Below are 26838 nucleotides of genomic sequence, written 5' to 3'. Positions count from 1 at the left end.
TATCTCACCTGGAAACTGTGACCTCGCGGTGTGAAAATAGAGCACCAATCTCATGTTCCAGAGGACGGATCACCGTTGTGACTAACTGCTCCTCTGGACTGATTCATGGTTTATATGTAAAACATAGCAATATGGCTGATCAGGGAGCAAGAAAAAGTATACACCACCATGATTATAAGAAAGTAAATGCGAACCTTGTGTCCAAAATATTAGAGGATGAAACACACAACCATCGCCAAAACCCTGACCTTCACCTGCCCTTACCCTCAGCTTCACTCGTCCTTACCCTCAGCTTCACCCGTCCTTACCCTCAGCTTCACCCGTCCTTACCCTCAGCTTCACCCGTCCTTTCCTTCACCTCTCTTTAAGGGGGCTTTACACGCTACGATATCGTTAATGTTTTATCGTATGGGTCACGTCGTTAGTGATGCACATCCGGCGTCATTAACAGTATCGCAGCGTGTAACACTTACCAGCGACCTTAAACGTCCTCCAAAGTGGTGAAAATCGTTCACCATGGAGAGGTCGTCCTAAAACCAAAAATTGTTAATGGTTGTTTAAAGATGTTGTTCCTCGTTCCTGCGGCAGCACACATTGCTGTGTGTGACACCGCAGGAGCGAGGAACCTCACGTTACCTGCGTCCACCCCGCAATAAGGAAGGAAGGAGGTGGGCGGGATGTTCGTCCCGCTCATCTCCGCCCCTCCGCTTTGATTGGCCGGCCGCTTAGTGACGTCGCGATGACGCCGAACGCACCTCCCTCTTGAGGGAGGGATTGTTCGGCAGTCACAGCGACGACGACGACCAGGTAAGTGCGTGTGATGCTGCCGTAGCGATAATGTTCGCTGCGGCAGCGATCACGCGATATCGCATGCACGACGGGGGCGGGTGCTTTTGCGTACGATATCGCTAGCAATTGCTATAAATATCATAGCGTGTAAAGCCCGCTTTACCCTCACCTTCACCCGTCCTTTCCCTCACCTTCACCCGTCCTTCTCTTCACCCGTCCTTTTACCTCACCTTTTTTGTTACTTTGGAGGTCCTCTCATGCTCTAAAATCCAACTGATGTGGGGAAGAGGTGCTGTCCTTTTATTTTTCCCTGTCCTAGAAGGGCAGATTCCCCCCCCCCCCCCCTTGTGGTGCTGTCTTGGGTTCAGGAAGGACAATTCTGTGTTTCTCCTGTATTTTAGTGCTAGAAGACAGCTCGATCAGCAGCCCCTTCACATCTCCGCTCTCTGATGAGCAGCAGCATCTAAGAGACCGTCTGTGTGATGGCTCTATGCAGAGCAGCGCGCACTCCCGTATCTTGAGCAATGCCAGACAGAGGGTGGCCAGGAGGAAAGAAAGGATGGCCCATCGCCCAAATAATCAGGTACCATGCTCCACTTGGGGGTTGTGTGCTGCCCTCCATGGTCATCTGGCTCGGGGTCAGGCCTCCGTGGTCGGCCGGCTCGGGGTCAGCGCGCCGCCCTCCGTGGTCGGCCGGCTCGAGGTCAGCGTACCGCCCTCCGTGGTCGGCCGGCTCGAGGTCAGCGTACCGCCCTCCATGGTCGTCCGGCTCGTAGTCAGCGTGCCGCCCTCCATGGTCAGCTGGCTCGGGGTCAGCGTGCCGCCCTCTGTGGTCGGCCGGCTCGAGGTCAGCGTACCACCCTCCATGGTCGTCCGGATCGTGGTCAGCGTGCCGCCCTCCATGGTCGTCCGGCTCGGGGTCAGCGTGCCGCCCTCCATGGTCGGCCGGCTCGGGGTCAGCGTGCCGCCCTCCGTGGTCGGCCGGCTCGAGGTTAGCGTACCGCCCTCCGTGGTCGGCCGGCTCAAGGTCAGCGTGCCGCCCTCCGTAAGCTTCTCTGACAAGTCACTTTGTTTGGATTTTTCTAGAGTAAAGCTGAAGAGAATGTTAGTGAGATAAAGGAGCCAAGAACATCACAGAAAGCCCCGTGAGATGCCACTCTGTACCGCTGCCGTCGTTTGCAAAGGGTTCAGAAGTTCTTTGTCTTTACGCTCATTTACGTTGTAGGAGGAACCAAATTTCTCAGGATTATGAGAAAGAATTCTGCCATAATGATAGAGAGCGCAGCATTGAATCCGTGCACCTGGAAAATGAGGTACAAAGAGTGACCATCAGAGGTCCTTATAGCGGTATATGGGTTGCGACCAGGGGGCTGCATTCATCAGCACATGATTTTTCTTCTTTGAATTATAGAAAGCCAAAGTCTGCAGTACATGCCTTAGGCCCTAAGGCTTAGGGAGATGCTGTGGCTCTAGGAATGGCTCTGGTTCTATGTCTGGGTTCTGGTTCTGGCTCTGGGTCTTGGCTTTAGGTCTGGTTCTAGGTCTGGGTCTAGCTCTAGGCCTGGCTGTAGGTCTGGCTTTGGTTCTAGGTCTGGCTCTAGGCCTGGCTTTGGTTCTTGGTCTGGTTCTAGGTCTGGCTCTGGTTCTAGGCCTGGCTCTGATTCTAGGTCTGCCTTTGGCTCTGGTTCTTGATCTGAATCTGGGCTTGGCATTCTTGGAAGCTTAAATGGTTGTGTGTTTTGCAGGACAGTGATGATGAATGGTCAGTGTTACTGGAAGCGACGGATCCATCGGTAGCGCAGCTCAGCACACCTTTTCTCCTTCTCAAAGATCCTAACTTCAGGAACAGAGTGCATCGGAGACTGAGGGACTGTAGCCCCCCGGTAACTAGGACTTGGACCGCTATATATTTGTATGGCTGATTTATATGTTGGGGGGGTCTCTGCTTCCTCCTGTACTTTTGATTACATGTTGGGGGCTCTTCCTCTATTATTCCCTGACTTTCTGTGCAGGTTTCTCTAGAAGCAGTGTCTCGCCTTCGGCCGGCTTTGCGAGTGGTGTGTAATCTTCTGTCCTCCGGATGTGACCCCCGTCTTCTCTCGGACCTTTGTGTAGAGTTGCAGATGCCTCATTTCCTCTTGCAGCTTATCAATCAGTCTCTGGAGGTTAATGTACGGCAGGTAAGTGTGACAGGATGGCCGCCATGTGTCTGTGAGCTCTATGTACAGGGTGGATAGCGGGGTATGGAGAGCTCCATGTACAGGGTGGATAGCGGGGTATGAGGAGCTCCACGTACAGGGTGGATAGTGGTGTATGAGGAGCTCCATGTACAGGGGGGATAGCTGGGTATGAAGAGCTCCACGTACAGGGTGGATAGCGGGGAATGAGGAGCGCCACGTACAGGGTGGATAGCGGGGTATGGGGAGCTCCATGTACAGGGTGGATAGCGGGGTATGAGGAGCTCCATGTACAGGGTGGATAGCGGGGTATGAGGAGCTTCATGTACAGGGCGGATAGCGGGGTATGGGGAGCTCCACGTACAGGGTGGATAGCGGGGTATGAGGAGCTCCATGTACAGGGTGGATAGCGGGGTATGAGGAGCTCCATGTACAGGGTGGATAGCGGGGTATGAGGAGCTCCATGTACAGGGTGGATAGCGGGGTATGAGGAGCTGCATGTACAGGGTGGATAGCGGGGTATGAGGAGCTCCATGTACAGGGTGGATAGCGGGGTATGAGGAGCTCCATGTACAGGGTGGATAGCGGGGTATGAGGAGCTGCATGTACAGGGTGGATAGCGGGGTATGAGGAGCTCCATGTACAGGGTGGATAGCGGGGTATGAGGAGCTGCATGTACAGGGTGGATAGCGGGGTATGAGGAGCTCCATGTACAGGGTGGATAGCGGGGTATGAGGAGCTGCATGTACAGGGTGGATAGCGGGGTATGAGGAGCTCCATGTACAGGGTGGATAGCGGGATATGAGGAGCTCCATGTACAGGGTGGATAGCGGGGTATGGGGAGCTCCATGTACAGGGTGGATAGCGGCGTATGAGGAGCTCCATGTACAGGGCGGATAGCGGGGTATGGGGAGCTCCACATACAGGGTGGATAGCGGGGTATGTGAAGCGTTGCAGGAAACGATGCCCGATACATGAGACTGTTATTAACTTTTTATATACCGGACACTGCACATGATAAGGTGCAGTGGGTACAGAAAGTATTCAGACCCCTGTACATTTTTCACTTTGTTTCATTGCAGCCAGTTGGTATTTTTTTTCTCATTAATGTACACTCTGCCCCCATCCCCCATCTTGTCAGAAAAAATAGAAATATAGAAGTTTTCGTAAATTTATTAAACAAAAGAAACTGAAATATCACATGGTCATAAGTATTCAGCCCCTTTGCTCAGTATACACATGGTCATAAGTATTCAGCCCCTTTGCTCAGTATACACATGGTGATAAGTATTCAGCCTCTTTGCTCGGTATACACATGGTCATAAGTATTCAGCCCCTTTGCTCAGTATACACATGGTCATAAGTATTCAGCCCCTTTGCTCAGACACTCATATGTAAGTCCCATGCTGTCCATTTCCTTGTGATCCTCCTTGAGATGGTTCTGGATCCAGCTGTGTGTAATTACACTGATAGGACGTGATTTGGAAAGGCGCACACCTGTCTATATAAGACCTCACAGCTCACACTGCATGTCACACCAAATGAGAATCATGAGGTCAAAGGAACTCCAAAGACATAAAAATAGGGACTCTAGATTGTGAGCCCCAATGGGGACAGTGTTGCCAATGTATGTAAAGCGCTGTGGAATTAATAGCGCTATATAAATGAATAAAATTATTATTATTATTATTATTATTATTATTAACTGCCCAAGGAGCTCAGAGACAGAATTGTGGCAAGGCACAGATCTGGCCAAGGTTACAAAAGAATCTCTGTAGTACTCAAGGTTCCTCAGAGCACAGTGGCCTCCATAATCCTTAACCCCTTCACGACCAATGACAGATATATTTGTCATGGATCGTGTAAGGTTAATCCCCGCCCCCTGCCGTGGAGATTCGTGCACATATCAGCTGTTTTTAACAAAGTCAAAGTCTGGCAGCGAGATGTATATGCGCGCGGACATTACTTTCACTTACCGCCGCCCCCACCGGAAGTCACGTGCTTGATCACGTGAGTTTCGGTGGTTGCCATGGTAGCACAGGGTCATGTGATGACACCTGTAGCTAACATGAGTCACTTTCTCTCAGTGCCGGCATACTTCCTGCATTGAGAGTAAAGCGGGCTTTACACGCTGTGACATCGCTAGCATTTTCTGGCGATGTCGAGCGCGATAGTCCCCGCCCCTGTCGTACGGCCGATATGTGGTGATTGCTGCCGTAGCGACTATTATCGCTACAGCAGTATCACACGGACTTACCTGCCCTGCGACGTCACTCTGGCCGGCGACCCGCCTCCTTCTAAGGGAGTGGGTCGTGTGGCGTCACAGAGACGTCACACGGCAGGCGTCCAATGGAAGCGAAGGGGCGGAGATGAGTGAGACGTAACATCCCGCCCACCTCCTTCCTTCCTCATTGCCGGTGGAGGCAGGTAAGGAGATGTTCCTCGCTCCTGCAGTGTCACACACAGCGATGTGTGCTGCCACAGGAACGAGGAGCAAGATCGCTAATAAGCAGACAACGATTTTTAGTTTCAGGACGACCTCTCCGCGGCAAACAATTTTGACCACTTTTGCGATCGTTTAATGTCGCTGATAAGTGTCACACGCTGCGATATCGTTAATGACGCCGGATATGCGTCACAAACACCGTGACCCCGACGATAGTTCATTAACGATATCGCAGCGTGTAAAGCCCCCTTTAAGCAGCGTATCTGCAGTTGTCAGCTCTGTAGCAGAGATCTACAGATATGGAAAAGCGATCGGATCGTTGATCCGTATAGTCCCATAGGGGGACTAGTAAAATAAAAAAAAAAGTTTAAAAAAAAATAAACCTAAAAGTTCAAATCTCCCCCCTTTCACCCCATTAAAAAATTAAAGGGTTAAAAAAATATACACCTATTTGGTATCGCCGCGTTAAGAAATGCCCGATCTATCAAAATGTAAAATTAATTTATCTGATCGGTAAACGGCGTAGCGGCAAAAAAATTCCAAACGCCAAAATTACGTTTTTTGGTCGCTTCAAGTTTTGCACAAAATTCAATAACAGGCGATCAAAACGTAGCATCTGCGTAAAAATGGTACCGTTAGAAACGGTAGCTCGAGACGCAAAAAATAAGCAGTCACTGAGCCATAGATCCCAAAAAATAAGAACACTACGGGTTTTGGAAAATGGCGCAAAACGTGCACCACTTTTATTGGACAGGCTTGTGAATTTTCTTTAACCCCTTAGATGCAAGTAAACCTATACATGTTTGGTGTCTACAAACTTGCACCGACCTCAGGCATCACATTGACACTTCAGTGTTACCATGTAGTGAACACCATGAATAAAATATCCCAAAAACCATTGTGTGATCACACTTTTTTTGCAGTTTTTCCACACTTGGAATTTTTTTTTGCTGTTTTCCAGTACATTATATGGTAAAACTTATGGTTTAATTTAAAAGTACAACTCGTCCCGCAAAAAACAAGCCCTCATAAGGCAAGATTGACAGAAAAATAAAAATGTTACGGCTCTTGGAAAAAGGGGAGCAAAAAAAAAACCGGAAAACGCTCTGGGGCTGAAGGGGTTAAGCACCAGAACTCTTCCTAGACCCGGCCGTCCAGCCAAACTGAGCAGTCATGGGAGAAGAGCCTTGGTGAGAGGTAAAGAAGAGCCCCGAGATCACTGCGGAGAACGCTCCACAAAGTCACCGATCACTGCAGCCTCCACCAGTCAGGCCTTTATGGCAGAGTCCAAAAGGGGGGGAATCAGCACTGCTTGAGAATGGCATGCAAACAGTTAAAAGCGAAAAGTCACATATTATTTCAACTGTACTATAATGCAAAATGAGATTTTTAGCAAATCATTGATTAATTTTTTGAGCCCCCCCTGCCACGTCACGACAAATCTCGATAGGGGGGTCCTCCTCTATATTTAATACTTACATTGTGCCATGCGGCCTCCTAAATTCATCAAAAGCAGAACCTTATTGAAGCAACACATTCACCTGTAACGTTTCAGAAACCGCTGCCATGTGTTAACGGAAAGGCAACTGCGAATGAAGGCAGTCCAGATCCCAGCATGTGCAGCGAACGCCACACACGCCGGAACATTGTCAGAACTGGCCCTCACAGCGCCCCGCTCTGTCCCGTTCCCCGGCAGACTCCTCCGCGCCCCGCTCTGTCCCGTCCCCCGGCAGACTCCTTGGTGCCCCGCTCTGTCCCGTCCCCCGGCAGACTCCTCCGCGCCCCGCTCTGTCCCGTCCCCTGGCAGACTCCTTGGTGCCCCGCTCTGTCCCGTCCCCCGGCAGACTCCTCCGCGCCCCGCTCTGTCCCGTCCCCCGGCAGACTCCTCACTACCACACTCTGCCCCATCCCCCGGCAGACTCCTCGGTGCCCTGCTCTGTCCCATTCCCCGGCAGACTCCTCAGTGCCCTGCTCTGCCCCGTCCCCAGCAGACTCCTCGATACCCTGCTACCCCGCTCTGTCCCGTCCCCCGGCAGACTCCTCGATACCCTGCTACCCCGCTATGTCCCGTCCCCCGGCAGACTCCTCAGTGCCCTGCTCTGTCCTGTCCCCCGGCAGACTCCTCGGCGCCTCGCTCTGTCCCGTCCCCAGCAGACGCCTCGATACCCCACTCTGTCCTGAGTCCACAGCAGCATCTAAGCCAGACTCTGCAGAGCTGTGTTTTAACCCTTTCCTACCTGACTTTTATGCAGCAGTTAAAATCTTCCGGTATTAGGCCATGTGCGCACTAGAAAATGGAATTTTCGTAAGAAAATTCTCGAATCCTCTGAAAGATTTCCGCACCCGCGGCAGAACTCCTCACGCAAATTCTGCATGCGGTTTTACCGCGGAATGCTGCGGAATTGATGCGGATTCTCTGCGGTTTTTTTCCGGAGGTTGGTCCCTGCGGGACCAACGGCGGCATTAATGGCGAAATCGCAGGGACCTGCAGAAAAAAAGTGACATGCACATTAATTCCGCAGGTAAATCCGCAGGGACAAAAAAACGCAGTGTGCGCACAGCTTTTTTTTTAACCCCATAGATTTTGCTGGAGAAGGAGTGCAGAAATGTTATAAACTTTTTCTGCAGCATTTCTGCAGCAATTAAATCCGGTAAATCCGCAGCGTGCGCACAGGGCCTTCTTGTGTTTTTGTTTTTATCCCCTTATTTGATGAATTTTGTGCAGATCTGAGGCTGCGTTTACATTTTTTTTCTTTGATAGTAAAGAAAAGCATTGATTCTGTTCTGGAAACCATCTGCGTCATGTTCACATGCTTTGCTTTTTTCAGGCAGCACATAGAAGCTCATAGAGAAAGTTCATCCACTGTTTCTGTCAGTGAGGGCAACCGGAGAGTGGGACAAGCGACCACGGGAGGCAGTGAGGGCAGTCACCGAGTGGAAAAGGCGACCACGGGAGGCAGTGAGGGCAGTCACCGAGTGGAAAAGGCGACCACGGGAGGCAGTGAGGGCAGTCACCGAGTGGAACAGGCGACCACAGGAGGCAGTGAGGGCAGTCACCGAGTGGAGCAGGCGACCACAGGAGGCAGTGAGGGCAGTCAGAGAGTGGGACAAGCGACCACGGGAGGCAGTGAGGGCAGTCAGAGAGTGGAACAGGCGACCACAGGAGGCAGTGAGGGCAGTCACCGAGTGGAATAGCCGGCCACGAGAGGTAGTAAGGGCAATCAGAGAGTGGAACAGGCGACCACAAGAGGCAGTGAGGGCAGTCAGAGAGTGGAATAGGCGACCACGGGAGGCAGTGAGGGCAGTCAGAGAGTGGAATAGGCGACCACGGGAGGCAGTGAGGGCAGTCAGAGAGTGGAATAGGCGACCACGGGAGGCAGTGAGGATAGTAAGAGAGTGGATAGGCGACCACGGGAGGCAGTGAGGGCAGTCAGAGAGTAGAAAAGATGGCTACAAGAGGCAGTGAGGGCAGTCAGAGAGTGGAATAGGCGACCACAGGAGGTAGTGAGGGCAGTCGGAGAGTGGAACAGACGGCCACGAGAGGCAGTGAGGCCAGTAAGAGAGTGGAATAGGCGACCACGGGAGGCAGTGAGGGCAGTTGGAGTGGAATAGGTGACCACAGGAGGCAGTGAGGGCAGTCGGAGAGTGGAACAGACGGCCACGAGAGGCAGTGAGGCCAGTAAGAGAGTGGAATAGGCGACCACGGGACGCAGTGAGGGCAGTTGGAGTGGAATAGGTGACCACAGGAGGCAGTGAGGGCAGTCGGAGAGTGAAACAGACGGCTACGAGAGGCAGTGAGGGCAGTCAGAGAGTAGAAGCTGGATAAACATATAGCTGGGATGATTTAGGAAAACCTGCACTGTTTGGGGTTGGACCCGATGGTCCTTGAGGTCCCTTCCAGCTCCACCATTCTATGATCCTATGTCTACAGACTCACAGTAGGCCACTTCTCATGAGCTCACTTTGCTTGGAGTTTGGCCGTGTTCACACTTAGCATAAATGCTGCATTTTTATTCACTTTTTAGTTCCCACTTCCAGAAGCATTATCTCTTTATTTTCCATCTGGATGAGGACGTGTATTTTTCGGAACGAGTTTTACTTTTGAAGAACACCATCCATTTAGTGAGGTGATCTACTGGAAAGTGAAATAGCGGGAGTGCTCGGCTTCTCCATGATGAGGTGTAGGGTGAGGGGAGGCTTTGTGCCTGATCATCCTTTTCATCCACACCATTGGGGCCGCTCCAATGGACTTTTTTGCAGCAGCTGTAAATCACAATTCTGTTTTGATTTTTTTCTTCGTTCCGTCCTTCACTCATCGGGAGAATTATTGTGATCAATTAGACTTTTCCGAGTGTACCGATGCCACATTGGGGGGTTCTTAATTTCTAGTGGGGAAAAATGGGGGTGGTTTGAGCTTTATTTTTTCCTCTTCCTATACTTTGAATGAAGCTGTGATCGTCCACTCGCTCGCACTTTACACTGTAATCCTGTGCCTTGGGCAGCATCACAGGGGGGAGGCGCTGGGTAGACGGGTCATCACAGGGGGCACGGATAGTCACAGGAGAGAGCTGGGCGGACGGGTCGTTACAGGGGAGCGCTGGGCGGATGTGTCGTCACAGGGGAGCGCTGGGCGGACGGGTCGTCACAGGGGAGCGCTGGGCGGACGGGTCGTCACGGGAGCGCTGGGCGGATGGGTCGTCACAGGGGAGCGCTGGGCGGACGGGTTGTCACGGGAGCGCTGGGCGGACGGGTTGTCACGGGGGCGCTGGGCGGACGGGTCGTCACAGGGGGGCACTGGACGCACGGGTCGTCACAGGGGGGCACTGGGCGCACGGGTCGTCACAGGGGAGCGCTGGGCGGACGGGTCGTCACAGGGGAGCGCTGGGCGGACGGGTCGTCACGGGAGCGCTGGGCGGATGGGTCGTCACAGGGGAGCGCTGGGCGGACGGGTTGTCACGGGAGCGCTGGGCGGACGGGTTGTCACGGGGGCACTGGACGCACGGGTCGTCACAGGGGGGCACTGGGCGCACGGGTCGTCACAGGGGTGCGCTGGGCGCATGGGTTGTCACGGGGGAGCGCTGGGCGCACGGGTTGCCACGGGGGAGCACTGGGCGCACGGGTTGTCACGGGGGAGCGCTGGGCGGACGGGTCGTCACGGGGGAGCGCTGGGCGGACGGGTCGTCACGGGGGAGCGCTGGGCGGACGGGTCGTCACGGGGGAGCGCTGGGCGGACGGGTCGTCACGGTGGAGCGCTGGGCGGACGGGTCGTCACGGTGGAGCGCTGGGCGGGTCGACACGGGGGAGCGCTGGGCGGACGGGTCGTCACGGGGGAGCGCTGTGCGGACGGGTCGTCACGGGGAAGCGCTGGGCGGACAGGTCGTCACTGGGGAGCGCTGGGCGGACAGGTCGTCGCTGGGGAGCGCTGGGCGGACGGGTCGTGACGGGGGAGCGCTGGGCGGACGGGTCGTGACGGGGGAGCGCTGGGCGGACGGGTCGTGACGGGGGAGCGCTGGGCGGACGGGTCGTCACGGGGAAGCGCTGGGCGGTTCGGTCGTCACGGTGGATCGCTGGGCGGACGTGTCGTGACGGGGGAGCGCTGGGCGGACGGGTCGTCACGGGGGAGGGGTGAGGGGGTCTGGATGGGGGTGATAGTAGTATGTGTGTTATCAGGCGGGCATTAACCCCTCACTGTACACCGTGTACACTGCAGGATGGGGGTGATAGTAGTATGTGTTATCAGGCGGGCATTAACCCCTCACTGTACACCGTGTACCCTGCAGGATGGGGGTGATAGTAGTATGTGTTATCAGGCGGGCATTAACCCCTCACTGTACACTGTGTATCCTGCAGGATGGGGGTGATAGTAGTGTGTGTGTTATCAGGCAGGCATTAACCCCTCGCTGTACACCATGTACCCTGCAGGATGGGGGTGATAGTAGTATGTGTTATCAGGCAGGCATTAACCCCTCACTGTACACTGTGTATCCTGCAGGATGGGGGTGATAGTAGTGTGTGTGTTATCAGGCAGGCATTAACCCCTCGCTGTACACTGCAGGATGGGGGTGATAGTAGTGTGTGTGTTATCAGGCAGGCATTAACCCCTCGCTGTACACCATGTACCCTGCAGGATGGGGGTGATAGTAGTATGTGTGTTATCGGGCAGGCATTAACCCCTCGCTGTACACTGTGTATGTCATGATGTATGTGCTTTTCTCCATCCCATATTTCTTGTATAAGATGCCATGTGATGTATGTTACCTTCTGTGACGGGGTATGCAACAGAGCAGTGAGGGACGCCAGCCCAAGGAACAATCCAAAGGGCTTTATTGGAACCACAAAGAATAAGCAGCAAACATAAATATAAATCCTTCAAATCTGCAAGGAGTCCACAACAGAAAAAAAAACAAAAGATCCAGGGGCACCGCCTGGTATTCCGATGCCAGGGGAATTAGGGCAATGGTCCTTATATGAGTTCCTTGAGTCCAACAGGTGAACAACGAAACACAATCCCACGTGGCCGCGGATCTCCAGTCTGTAATAGTCCACACACACAGACCCCAGGATCCAGCCTCAGCTATAGATCCTAGTCCTTCTGCAGCCGAGCTCCAACTAACTGAACTAACATGTTCTTCTCTTCTGGGATCAGCCCCTTAGGTGGGCACACCTCCCCCTGGCCATTTGATGCATGAATGGACTTTAGACTGCTGGCTCTGTTCTGTTTACCAAGTTGTAGATTGGAGAAGTCCCATGCTGAGAAGAACAATATATATATGCAACCCACACCAAATCAATGACAATAGCTACTGCTGAAGCCTGAGTGCAATATGATACAGGCTGGGGGAAGGTATGGTCACTTACATCCCAAGACATAGTATTACAGCAAATACAGTGAGAAGGTAAAATACATCACGGGGGAGCGCTGGGCGGACGGGTCGTCACGGGGGAGCGCTGGGCGGACGGGTCGTGACGGGGGAGCGCTGGGCGGACGGGTCGTGACGGGGGAGCGATGGGCGGACGGGTCGTGACGGGGGAGCGCTGGGCGGACGGGTCGTGACGGGGGAGCGCTGGGCGGACGGGTCGTGACGGGGGAGCGCTGGGCGGACGGGTCGTCACGGGGAAGCGCTGGGCGGACAGGTCGTCACTGGGGAGCGCTGGGCGGTTCGGTCGTCACTGAGGAGCGCTGGGCGGTTCGGTCGTCACGGTGGATCGCTGGGCGGACGGGTCGTGACGGGGGAGCGCTGGGCGGACGGGTCGTCACAGGGGAGCGCTGGGCGGACGGGTCGTCACAGGGGAGGCGCTGGGCAGTCGGGTCGTCACAGGGAAGCGCTGGGCGAACGGGTCGTCACAGGGGAGCGCTGGGCGAACGGGTCGTTACAGGGGAGTGCTGGGCGGACAGGTCATCACGGGAGCGCTGGGCGGACGGATCGTCACAGGGGGAGCGTGTGTTATCAGGCGGGCATTAACCCCTCACTGTACACCGTGTACACTGCAGGATGGGGGTGATAGTAGTATGTGTTATCAGGCGGGCATTAACCCCTCACTGTACACTGTGTATCCTGCAGGATGGGGGTGATAGTAGTGTGTGTGTTATCAGGCAGGCATTAACCCCTCGCTGTACACTGTGTACACTGCAGGATGGGGGGGTGATAGTAGTGTGTGTGTTATCAGGCAGGCATTAACCCCTCGCTGTACACCATGTACCCTGCAGGATGGGGGTGATAGTAGTATGTGTGTTATCGGGCAGGCATTAACCCCTCGCTGTACACTGTGTATGTCATGATGTATGTGCTTTTCTCCATCCCATATTTCTTGTATAAGATGCCATGTGATGTATGTTACCTTCTGTGACGGGGTATGCAACAGAGCAGTGAGGGACGCCAGCCCAAGGAACAATCCAAAGGGCTTTATTGGAACCACAAATAATAAGCAGCAAACATAAATATAAATCCTTCAAATCTGCAAGGAGTCCACAACAGAAAAAAAAACAAAAGATCCAGGGGCACCGCCTGGTATTACGATGCCAGGGGAATTAGGGCAATGGTCCTTATATGAGTTCCTTGAGTCCAACAGGTGAACAACGAAACACAATCCCACGTGGCCGCGGATCTCCAGTCTGTAATAGTCCACACACACAGACCCCAGGATCCAGCCTCAGCTATGGATCCTAGTCCTTCTCCAGCCGAGCTCCAACTAACTGAACTAACATGTTCTTCTCTTCTGGGATCAGCCCCTTAGGTGGGCACACCTCCCCCTGGCCATTTGATGCATGAATGGACTTTAGACTGCTGGCTCTGTTCTGTTTACCAAGTTGTAGATTGGAGAAGTCCCATGCTGAGAAGAACAATATATATATGCAACCCACACCAAATCAATGACAATAGCTACTGCTGAAGCCTGAGTGCAATATGATACAGGCTGGGGGAAGGTATGGTCACTTACATCCCAAGACATACTATTACAGCAAATACAGTGAGAAGGTAAAATACATCACATGGCATCTTATACAAAAATATGGGATGGAGAAAACTACATACATCATGACAATTCCTTCCCCTCCCAACTTGTGTACGTACTAGGGACCTCTACAGGTCGCTAGTTAAGTACACGCAGGCATGGCTGACAGGATGTGACGGGGTGTACATCAGAGCAAAGAGAGACAACAGGCCGAGGATGATCCAACAGGTTTACTAACAGGAATACAGGAACAGCACACGACAAGTCCAAATAAAACAGATTCGGGGGCACCTCCCGATAATCCAAAGTGCCAGATCACAACGTAATAGTCCTTTTCAGAGTCCCAGAAATCCCACACAATCCACTGGACGGCGAGGTCTGTCCGCAGATTCAGATCTCGCTCCCTTCCTCTTCAAAAACTCAACTCCCAACTGCATTTAGAAACAGGAGTGAATTGTTTGAGCTCGTGGGCCCGCCTCTCAAGGGTAGGGGTCTATGCAATGGTTGGGCCCACTAGAAGATTCTAGAAGGTTGGCTCCGAGATGTCTACAGGTTTGTGTAGTTGGCGTTATCCACTGCTTACGAAACAATGAGAAGTTCCCCTGGCTGTGTGGACAAGAGATAATTGCATTATGGGCCCAGAGACACAGGAGATGGGGGGAAGGTATGGTTACTTACATCCCAAGACATTTCAAAGTGTTCAGTAAGTACAACCAAAGGAAAGTGACATCACATCCTGACATAGTATTACAGCAAATACAGTGAGAAGGTAAAATACATCATGACAATTCCTTCCCCTCCCAACTTGTGTACGTACTAGGGACCTCTACAGGTCGCTGGTTAAGTACACGCAGGCATGGCTGACAGGACTCAAGGCTCCTCTTGCCTGGACAGTCCATCTGCATTTTGGTGTTGGCTGCCCCTTCTATATTGTATGGTAAAGTTATAGGGCTGCAGAGCCAGGCTCCATCGCAGTAAGCGTCCATTGTCCCCAGAGACTCTGTTCAGCCAGGTGAGGGGATTGTGATCAGTAACCACAGTGAATTTCCGTCCATACAGATACGGCCGTAGTTTCTTAAGGGCCCACACTACAGCCAGACATTCCTTCTCAACAGTTGCATAGGCCACTTCTCGGTCCAGCAGTTTCCGGCTGAGATAGGCGATGGGGTGCTCGTCCCCAGCTGCATTCACCTGGCTGAGGACAGCTCCCAGTCCATAAGCAGAGGCATCCGTTTGCACAATGAATCTCCTCTTGTAGTCTGGAGCAGCCAGGACAGGATCGCAGATCAAAGCATCCTTCAGCCGGTTAAAAGCCTCATCACAGGCTGGAGTCCAGATCACCAGCCGGGGCATTGTTTTCTTGGTCAGGTCGGTAAGAGGCTTGGCCACAGTACTGAAATGAGAAACAAATTTTCGGTAATAACTGTCAGTGCCCAGAAAAGCCATAACTTGTTTCTTAGTTTGGGGTACAGGCCAGTCTCTAATAGCCTGGATTTTGGCAGGCTCAGGTCGGAGCTTCCCTCCTCCCACTCTATGTCCTAGGTACTGGACTTCCCCCATCCCCAATTGGCATTTATCGGGTCGAATAGTTAGGCCGGCTGCAAGAATCAGGTCCAAAATAATGGCTACTTGATTCAGATGTTCCTCCCATGTGTGGCTGAAGACGGCGATATCATCCAAGTAGGCACAAGCAAAGTCATCACATCCCCGGAGGATCTGATCCACCATTCTCTGGAAGGTGGCCGGGGCATTTTTCATTCCAAAAGGCATGCTTAGAAATTCATACAGACCAAAGGGGGTTATAAAAGCGGACCGTTCTCTCCCTTCATCCGTTAGAGGGATCTGCCAGTATCCCTTACTGAGATCCAAGGTAGTGACATATCGGGACCCAGCCAGTCGGTCTAGAAGTTCGTCAATACGAGGCATTGGGTAAGGATCGCTGACGGTATGGTCGTTTAGTCGCCGATAGTCCACACAAAATCGAGTACTCCCATCCTTCTTGGGTACTAACACCACAGGGGAGGCCCAAGGGCTATGGGAGGCCTGGATTACCCCAAGCTGTAACATCTCCTCCAGTTCGTGCTGCATGGTGTTTCGAACTGATTCAGGTACCCGGTAAGGAGCCAGTTGTATGGGACGGATGCCCTGAGTGTCCACATGATGTTGGGTGACGGTGGTTCGACCTGGTTGGGATGAGAAAGCAGCCCGTCTCTGTTGAAGCACTTCCAGCATCTGGATTTTCTGTAAGGAGTCCAGGTAATCTCCCAGGGGAACCTGTTCCACAGTGGATGGGGCTCTCGCTGCTTCCACGAGATCAGGTAGAGAGTCCTCATCCTCTTGACCATCTTCTGAAGCCAACCGACAGCTTGCTATCATTGGAATGTTCCGGTCATGGTACTCCTTAATCATATTCACATGGACAGTCTTTTGCCTTAGCCCCTGATCATCTAAAGCAAGAAGGTAATTGGTATCATTCAGTTTTCTGAGAACCCGGAAGGGACCCTCCCATGTGGTCTGCAGTTTATTCTGCCGATGGGGAACAATCATTAAGACTTGTTGTCCTTCTACAAACTCCCGATAGCGTGCGTTACGGTCATACCATGTCTTCTGTCTGGTTTGAGCCATACGCAAATGACTCTGTGCAAAACTAGCAAGTTGGGCCAAGGTTTCTCGCAGCTTTAGGACATAAGGGAAAACAGGGGTTCCTGTATCTTCAACTTGCCCCTCCCAGTATTCCTTGAGCAGGGTTAAGGGTCCTTGGACATTTCTTCCATAGAGTAGTTCAAAGGGGGAGAACCCAGTGGACTCCTGGGGAACTTCCCGATAGGCAAACAAGAGATGGGGTAGGTACTTCTCCCAGTCTGAATCTCGGTCCGTGAAGGCCCTCAGCATATTCTTCAGAGTGCCGTTGAATCGTTCACAAAGTCCATTTGTTTGGGGATGATACGGGGTCGTTCGGATCGCTCGTACTCCACAGGTGCGCCACAGACACTGGACCAACTCTGACATAAACTGAGAGCCTTGGTCCGACAAGATCTCACTGGGGAATCCTACTCTGGTAAAAATAATAACCAAGGCCTCGGCCACCTTGGCTGCAGAGATACTTGACAAGGCCACGGCTTCTGGATATCGGGTGGCGTAGTCCACAACAGTGAGAATGTACTGCTTTCCAGATTTACTTGGTTTAGCCAGAGGTCCAATGATATCAACAGCTACTCTTTGAAAGGGTTCTTCTATTATAGGGAGCGGTTGCAGGGGTGCCTTTGGGTGATCTCCGGGTCGCCCTCTACGCTGACATATGTCACAAGTTCGGCAGAAATGCGCCACTGCTTGGGAAATCCCCGGCCAATAAAAAGTTTGAGTCAATCGTCTCTCGGTGCGGGTTTTGCCTTGATGGCCAGCCGTAGGAATGTCATGAGCCAGGTGTAATAGGGGAATTCTGTACTTCTGAGGAACAATCAGCTGTTTGCTATAAGTCCAGGGCTTATCTAGGGAGTCGGCATTGGCAACCCGATACAGAAGTCCATTTTCTCTGATAATTCTTTCTCCGTTTTCCCCTAGCTGCCCTATTTCAGCCCGAGTTCTAAAACTAGCAAGGGTGGGGTCAGTCTCTACTTCTTGTCTAAACTGAACTTTATCCCAAGTAACATTCATATTATCCCCACAAGAAGAATCACTCACCGGCTGTAATGGCAGTTCTGGTGGCCTCAGTTCCATGGATGGGTTGTACACGTCCACATGGGCTGCTCTCTTGGCTTGACTTCTGGTTACCGCACCGACAAAGTGGCAATGAAGATTCCCCACATCATTTCCTAGAAGAACGTCTGCAGGGAGGCCGCTCATCACACCGACCACACATTGTTTTGCCCCAAAGCCATAATCCAGGGTCACACTCGCTCTTGGAATATATCTCTGGGTACCTCCTGCCAGTTCAATGGCAATTCCTGGTCCCTTTTGAATTGCTTGTGGTTGAATTACTCGGGGATCGGCTATAGTGAGGAAAGCCCCAGTGTCACGGAAGCCAACAACTTTTTGGCCATCCAGCACGACCTCCTGTAGATGTTTGTCCTGAAGATCAGAAGAACAGGTGGCTGGAGCTCGCACCCCATAGACTCCGGGTAGGGGAGCCAGGATATCTGAGTCACTTGGCAAGTCATCAGGCACAGAATCCAGCTCTTCTCCTGGTGAAGGTGTCTGTAGGTAATGAACAGGCAAAGGCGGTCTGTAGCTGTTCTGTCTACGAACACCTGGACATTGGAATTGCATGTGCCCAGGCTGCCCACATCCATAACATCTGCGCTCTGGGATTCTTCCTCCGCGTCGTATTCCCAAAGGTGGAGCATGAGTAATGCGAGGCACAGTCACACGAAGGTCCCCATGAGTTGACGGTCTAGGGTGATGGTGAACATTGGGGCCAGAAGGACCAGGGGCCACCAGCGTTGGGGGGTTGGTGTTTTTTTTCTCACTGGGTAGTAGTTTTTTCCACTGAGGCTTGATGGTGAGAGCCTCATCAGCTAGAGCTGCAGCTTCCTCCACAGTGGCTGGTCTCCTTTCACGCACCCATTCCCGGATCTCAGCGGGGCACTTGAAGTAAAACTGCTCTTTTAGGAGGACCTGGAGGACGGTCTCCAAGGTTAAGGCCTCCTCTGCCTCCAACCAACGATGCCACAGATGTTTGAGTTTGTGGGCATACATCTTGAAGGACACTTCCTCATCACATGCTAGAGTACGGAACTGAGTCCTGTAAGTGTCTGGCGTTACAGCATAATGTTCTAGAATAGTCTGTTTAATATCCGCATACTCACAGTTCCACCGAGGGTCCATAGCTCTATAGGCTGCAGCAGCTCCACCCTCTAAGAGCCCAACCAGATGCCGGACGCGCTCCCTTTCTGGGACTTCCATTAATCGACACTGATGCTCAAAGTCCTGGAAGAAGCCCTCAATGTCACCAGCAGCCTCATTAAACTGCTTGAAGTCTTTGCGGGACACTCTGGGAAGTTCCCTCATGATGGGTGCTGGGGTTACAGTCTGTCTGGAACCTCTCGCGGCTTCCACAGCGAGCTGCTTATCCAGCAATGCCATCTCCTCCATCCTGCGCTCCTTCTCTTCAGCTCCACGCATGGCCTCCCTCTTATCTTCTATGGTGGCCTCATCTCCAAGCAGTGCCATCTTTTCCTTGTACCACACAACCCATTGACTTTTTTGGGTATTCACCTCCGGCTCCCGTCTTTGCTCCCCTTGCTGTGGAAATTGTTCCTCGGTGCCATCTTGCAGGCAAGCGTGTTCCAATGCCTCAATTAGTTGCTCCTTAGAGAGTCCTTTGTGGCCGACACCTAATTCACGGGCCTTTGTTTGTAGACTCGCCACAGTCCAGTTCCTGTATCCTGAGGTTCTGGTTTCAGACGTCGATTGGCTGTTGTCCTCCATTTCTTCTGCTCTGATCCCGCCGCTGCCACCAGTTTGTGACGGGGTGTACATCAGAGCAAAGAGAGACAACAGGCCGAGGATGATCCAACAGGTTTACTAACAGGAATACAGGAACAGCACACGACAAGTCCAAATAAAACAGATTCGGGGGCACCTCCCGATAATCCAAAGTGCCAGATCACAACGTAATAGTCCTTTTCAGAGTCCCAGAAATCCCACACAATCCACTGGACGGCGAGGTCTGTCCGCAGATTCAGATCTCGCTCCCTTCCTCTTCAAAAACTCAACTCCCAACTGCATTTAGAAACAGGAGTGAATTGTTTGAGCTCGTGGGCCCGCCCCTCAAGGGTAGGGGTCTATGCAATGGTTGGGCCCACTAGAAGATTCTAGAAGGTTGGCTCCGAGATGTCTACAGGTTTGTGTAGTTGGCGTTATCCACTGCTTACGAAACAATGAGAAGTTCCCCTGGCTGTGTGGACAAGAGATAATTGCATTATGGGCCCAGAGACACAGGAGATGGGGGGAAGGTATGGTTACTTACATCCCAAGACATTTCAAAGTGTTCAGTAAGTACAACCAAAGGAAAGTGACATCACATCCTGACATAGTATTACAGCAAATACAGTGAGAAGGTAAAATACATCATGACACAGGACTCAAGGCTTCTCTTGCCTGGACAGTCCATCTGCATTTTGGGTGTTGGCTCCAGGTTCTTTAGTGTATGATGAAGATGTAGGGTTGAATGTTTGGGTCCAGTTTATATCCTCCTTCACTTAAACTCTGCTTCCTGCACCCACAAATCGGCATTGTATATCTCCCACATCATTGCCTAGGAGTATGTCTGCAGGAAGGCCGCTCATCACACCGATTATGCATTGTTTTGCCCCAAAGCCATAATCCAGGGTCACAGTCGCTTTTGGAATATATCTCTGAGTACCTCCAGCCAATTCAATGGCAATTCCTGGTCCCTGTTGAATTGCTTCTGGTTGAATTACTCGGGGATCTGCGATGGTGAGAAAAGCCCCAGTGTCACGAAAGCCAACAACTTTTTGGCCATCCAGCACAACCTCCTGTAGATGTTTATGCTGAAGATCATAAGAACGCGTGGCTGTGGCTCGCACCCCATAGACTCCTGGTAGGAAGTCAACATATCAGGGTCACTTGGCAAATCATCAGGGCCTGAATCCAGCTCTTCTCCTGCTGAAGGTGTCTGTAGATAATGGACAGGCAAAGGTGGTCTGCAGGTGTTCTGCCTCTGAACACCTGGACAGTGAGCTTGCAGATGACCAGGCTGCCCACATTGATAACATCTGCGCTGCATCTCACTCCTTCCAGTTTGCCTTCTGGAGAAGTAGGTAGGAGACCTTGGTGACTGATAGAGAGGTGCAGGTGCTGGAGGTGGTTGTCGATTTGGAGGATGACTCCACTGGATAGATGGGCATGTGGCCCGCAGATGTCCGGGATGCCCACAGCTATAACATCTCCGCTCTTCTACTTTCTCTCCTCGTCGTATTCCAAAAAATGTGGTAGAAACAACTGGAGGCACGTACACACGGGTATCCACATGAGGTGGTGATCTAGGTCCAGGAACATTGGACACTGAAGGACAAGGAACCTCTGGTGTTGGGGAGCTGGTCATTTTTGCTCCCTCTGCTAGCAGCTTCTTCCATTGAGGCTTGATGGTGAGAGCCTCATCAGCTAGAGCTGCAGCTTCCTCCACAGTGGCTGGTCTCCTTTCACGCACCCATTCCCGGATCTCAGCGGGGCACTTGAAGTAAAACTGCTCTTTTAGGAGGACCTGGAGGACGGTCTCCAAGGTTAAGGCCTCCTCTGCCTCCAGCCAACGATGCCACAGATGTTTGAGTTTGTGGGCATATATCTTGAAGGACACTTCCTCATCACATGCTAAAGTACGGAACTGAGTCCTGTAAGTGTCTGGCGTTACAGCATAATGTTCTAGAATAGTCTGTTTAATATCCGCATACTCACAGTTCCACCGAGGGTCCATAGCTCTATAGGCTGCAGCAGCTCCACCCTCTAAAAGCCCAACCAGATGCCGGACGTACTCCCTTTCTGGGACTTCCATTAATCGACACTGATGCTCAAAGTCCTGGAAGAAGCCCTCAATGTCACCAGCAGCCTCATTAAACGGCTTGAAGTCTTTGCGGGACACCCTGGGAAGTTCCCTCATGATGGGTGCTGGGGTTACAGTCTGTCTGGAACCTCTCGCGGCTTCCACAGCGAGCTGCTTATCCAGCAATGCCATCTCCTCCATCCTGCGCTCCTTCTCTTTAGCTCCACGCATGACCTCCATCTTATATTCTATGGTGGTCTCCTCTCCCAGCAAGGCCATCTCCTCCTCGTACCACACAACCCATTGACTTTTTTGGGTATTTACCTCTGGCTCCCGTCTTTGCTGTGGAAATTGTTCCTCGGTGCCATCTTGCAGGCAAGCGTTTTCCAATGGCTCAATTAGTTGCTCCTTAGAGAGTCCTTTGTAGCCGACACCTAATTCACGGGCCTTTGTTTGTAGGCTCACCACAGTCCAGTTCCTGTATCCTGAGGTTCTGGTTTCAGACGTTGATTGGCCGTTGTCCTCCACTTCTTCTGCTCTGATCCCGCCGCTGCCAACCAGTTTGTGACGGGGTATGCAACCGAGCAGTGAGGGACGCCAGGCCAAGGAACAATCCAACGGGCTTTATTGGAACCACAAAGAATAAGCCGCAAACATAAATATAAATCCTTCAAATCTGCAAGGAGTCCACAACAGAAAAAAAAACAAAAGATCCAGGGGCACCACCTGGTATTCCGATGCCAGGGGAATTAGGGCAATGGTCCTTATATGAGTTCCTTGAGTCCAACAGGTGAACAACGAAACACAATCCCACGTGGCCGCGGATCTCCAGTCTGTAACAGTCCACACACACAGACCCCAGGATCCAGCCTCAGCTATGGATCCTAGTCCTTCTCCAGCCGAGCTCCAACTAACTGAACTAACATGTTCTTCTCTCCTGGGATCAGCCCCTTAGGTGGGCACACCTCCCCCTGGCCATTTGATGCATGAATGGACTTTAGACTGCTGGCTCTGTTCTGTTTACCAAGTTGTAGATTGGAGAAGTCCCATGCTGAGAAGAACAATATATATATGCAACCCCCACCAAATCAATGACAATAGCTACTGCTGAAGCCTGAGTGCAATATGATACAGGCTGGGGGAAGGTATGGTCACTTACATCCCAAGACATAGTATTACAGCAAATACAGTGAGAAGGTAAAATACATCACATGGCATCTTATACAAAAATATGGGATGGAGAAAACTACATACATCATGACACCTTCTCACTGTATTCGCTGTAATACTATGTCAGGATGTGATGTAACTTTCCTTTGGTTGTACTTACTGAACACTTTGAAATGTCTTGGGATGTAAGTAACCATACCGTGCTGTTATCTTGTGTCCGGGATTCTCTGTGACGGGTGTTATCATGGCATTGTGCCAGCCCATATGATTTCTGGACATTTGGGCCCGTAAACCATTGCTGTAGTGGCCCTGTCCAGCAGTTTGTTTGGTTTTTGTGCTCTCTGGGGTATATGGGATCCATATTGAATGTTGATATTAAACTCATGGATCAATAAAACCTCCTGATGAACCTCTTGGTTTTATCATACAAGGGGGGAAACGCGTCGAGGTGTAAGGTGTAAACTGTATCTTGGGATTGTGAAGCTATCAATCAAGCACAGTGTGTCTAACCATTACCAAAAGGAACCTTGGACATATCACACTTTTGAAAGCAACTGCCTTTGTGAAGAAGGACATTTATAAAGTACTTCTCTTCAGGATAATCTCCAGTGGATATGTGATAACTAATTCATCTATCAAGAATTCCTATTAAGGAATAAGTTATAGTTATTGGACTCCTTACCTTATATCATTTATATCATTTATGACATATATGTGTTGGATTGTTTTGCTATGGAAATTTTTCTAAAGTAACAGTTCAGATGATGTTTTTTGCTGATACTAAGTCACTGTTCTGTAGGGAGTGACCTCTTTCTTGCACTCCATGGTATTGGGGGTGATATTTGGCTATTAGGGGTCATAACTATTGGTCAATACCTGGGTAGGGGTTTGGAACTGGACATGGAGACGAAATAATTTTTTTTGTTTCCATGGTCAGCTCTTCTACCAAAAATTGGCAGGAAATATAGTAGGGGTTTGGAGGGTTAATACTATGAGTATCAGTATGAGTTATACACAAACCCTGTGATACCAATGTGATATGACTGAAGTTTGAATGACTATTAGATAGGGATCATGATCAAAAGATAGGAGTGATCCCAGATATTATTTGATCCATCAATAATTCAGTATCAAAGAAGATGTCCTTTGGATAATATTTCATGATTACCAAGGAATACATGTCTTGAAGCAGTTGAAGATAAAGGAAGTAACATTTACAGTTCCACTTACAGGAAACTTGTGGTTAGCTAAAGACAGCTTGAAGGAAGCTTGCATATGAAATTTACGGCTCATTGCAATATTTCGCTAACACTATGGCCGACCACAGTTGGTCAGTTGACCACTGGCAGGATGTACAAGTAAATGTGCAGGAAGCAAACGGTGCCTCCAGCAGTTTGTGGTCAAGTTACATGAACATGACTCAGCTGTCACATGCTGACGACCATTTAGACACAACCTACAATATTTTCCTATAAAATATACACCGAACTCGCTTAAGGTAGGGAAATACCTTCCAGGACAATGAAGTGTACGTACGCACTGTTCCTGTGATGCCATGCCATGTTGATTCCTTCATTAACTCGAGTTCCCTCCGATGTGAAAGGATTGCTACAACATAACGGTAATGTTGATGCATATTTCTGTTATTGTATAAGTTTCTATGACTATAGTTCTTATGCCTATGTACCATTGACTATATATATTCATGTGCTATTAAAATAAATAGTATCTTGCTATAAAGAATATTAGTATTCGTGCCTGATTAGGATATCAGTGAGCGCTTCGTAAGTACGGGCTTTCAGCCCCCTTCTTAGTAGAATTTAGCAAGACATAAATTGGCGTAGTCGGCAGGATTACTTCTATAAGAAGTAATTAACAAATTTTTGTAATTTAGAAATTAAAAACATATATTTGGCAAATTTCCAGATATTTTTTCAATCTTTTTGCATAGTGTCAAAATGTTCAGAAAACATAAGGATAATGTTAAGGAGGTTGTTGTGGAGATCCCCACCTGGACTGAGGCTCCCTACAATCTAATAGCACATGAATTGGTCAGTTGTGGATTGGCAGAACAATGGCAGGACAAGCTTAAGGGTTGTGAAGCTACTGATGTTGTGAATGTACCCAGTAGTGCCCCTGTGAAAGCAGGTGATGTAGTGTCTTTAGCACGGCACAAACAATGGCAGGATAAGCTTATGGGTAGTGAAGCTACTGAAGTTGTGAATGTATTCGGTAGTGTCCCTGTGAAAACAGGTGATGTAGTGTCTTTAGCACGGCACAAACAATGGCAGGATAAGCTTAAGGGTAGTGAAGCTACTGATGTTGTGAATGTATTCGGTAGTGTCCCTGTGAAAACAGGTGATGTAGTGTCTTTAGCACGGCACAAACAATGGCAGGATAAGCTTAAGGGTAGTGAAGCTACTGATGTTGTGAATGTATTCGGTAGTGTCCCTGTGAAAGCAGGTGATGTAGTGTCTTTAGCACGGCACAAACAATGGCAGGACAAGCTTATGGGTAGTGAAGCTACTGATGTTGTGAATGTATTCGGTAGTATCCCTGTGAAAGCAGGTGATGTAGTGTCTTTAGGACGGCGCATCTGGATTTTGGCAAGTGCATATAGTGTAATGCATGAGCGTAATCTAAAGGTGCAGAAGAAAAGTTCCCAGATGGAACAAAAGATGATAGAATTAGGTGGCCTGAAAACAGTTATGGAATGTAATACCAGACTGTTGAAGGATAAATTGGAACATTATCAGAATGTGGCAGAAAAAGCTGCCATAAAAATTGCTCAAAATAAGTACAAGAAAAGAAGAGGAAAGGTAAATAAAACCAAAGTACATAAAAGTATCGCCTCAGCTTCTATAAACTGGGATCCCGATACTTGGGATGGGGATGTGTGGGATTCATCTTCATCATCTGATGAGGAGGATTACCATAAAGGGAAGATTCAGGCTAACCCAGTAAGGAGGCGCCTAGAGAGGGCAGAGAATGAGATCATCCGGGAACATGTCCGGGATGGTCAGGGAAATCTGCAATATGACGAAGATGGTAATGCCATCACAAATGAGAGAACGATTCCTCAGGTAAAAAATCGAGTAACCATTGAAGGTTACTCTCAGGGAGAAGTTGATAGCATTTTAACACAGTTTAGACAAAAACCAGGAGAAGGAGAAATTCCCTGGTTGGTCAGAGTGCACGATCTCGGAAAAGGTGGAGTGCACTTTGACGCCGGAGACGTGGCAAAATTTGTCACCATGTCTCGTGACCCAGAAATTCAGAGATCAATAAAAAATTATTTTGTTGATCATAATGAGCATGGTACTCAAAACTTAATCATGATCCTAGCCCATGCTTTTCTGGACAAATACCCATCAGAAGCAGACTTTCCTATCAATGGTAAACCTTGGTATACCTTAAAAGATGGTATGGAAAGACTGAAGGAAGAAGCAATGAGGAATGCTCTTCCTCTTTTGGGAATGGATGATGATGATTATCTCCAGTACCCATTGACAGCCAGCATAAGAAATAGACTGGTTAAACATGCTCCTCCAGCATACAAAACGGTTATTTTAAGGTTAACTGTAGCGCTGACTGGAGAATCAATCGGTGTAGTTCTAGGGAGGATGAGGGAGTTACAGGATATGGGACAGTGGGATAAACCATCCCCTGGAGGCCATGTTGGTAACAGTAAGCCAAACAATCCTGATTGGAAAGAGAAATCAGTAGGGGAGGCCCCATGGGTGCCTCGCAAAGACATGTTCCAGGCTTTGCTTAAAGCCGGGATCAATAAGGAAAGGATTGATGGAAAGGAGATAGGAGAATTATGGAAGTTGTACAAACAGAAAGTTCTATCCACAAAGAAAGTGACCACTACAAATGTGGAAGGGGGTTCAAAAACCCCCAAGGTAAAGAAATCAGAAGGAAAAGGGGAAAAACCCCCAAAGAAAGTGTCTTGGGAAGATTTTCAGTCAGTTTATCCATTGGAAGAACTGGCTGCAGCCGTGGCCACAAAGGTCACGGAAGGAAGGGCTAATACACAGACTGAAGTCTGTGTAAATGAAAGTTCAGAAGGAAGTGATTTACCATAGGTAGCCAGCCAAGCCCCCCTATTGATAAAAAGGGACGAACGTCCCTACGTCAATCTTAGCATACATGTTCAAAGAGTCCCAGCTTTGATTGACACGGGGGCGGAGGCTACTTTAATTCATGGAAACCCAGAAAAAATAAAAGGACCTAGAGTAAAAATTGCTGGACTAGGTGGTCAAGTGATCACCGGGGTTCAGACACAGGTAGCTTTGAAG

General features: G+C 50.3%; 1 protein-coding gene across 1 annotated transcript in view; it reads left to right on the top strand.

Annotated features, from left to right (window-relative positions):
- The window catches only part of STK36 (serine/threonine kinase 36), a 233675-nt gene that overhangs the window by 132132 nt on the left and 74705 nt on the right, over positions 1–26838 (top strand). The window contains exons 8-12 of the mRNA XM_075318701.1: positions 1191–1372; positions 1876–1934; positions 2015–2102; positions 2535–2672; positions 2802–2969. Of these exons, the coding sequence (XP_075174816.1) occupies positions 1191–1372; positions 1876–1934; positions 2015–2102; positions 2535–2672; positions 2802–2969 (635 nt within the window). The remainder of the gene's footprint in view (positions 1–1190; positions 1373–1875; positions 1935–2014; positions 2103–2534; positions 2673–2801; positions 2970–26838) is intronic.

Source organism: Anomaloglossus baeobatrachus, chromosome 7 (genome assembly GCF_048569485.1).
Source record: "Anomaloglossus baeobatrachus isolate aAnoBae1 chromosome 7, aAnoBae1.hap1, whole genome shotgun sequence".
In the NCBI taxonomy this organism is placed as follows: Eukaryota; Metazoa; Chordata; class Amphibia; order Anura; family Aromobatidae; genus Anomaloglossus; species Anomaloglossus baeobatrachus.
The sequence above is the reverse complement of the archived record's forward strand: the minus strand, read 5'-3'. Positions and strand labels throughout refer to the sequence as shown.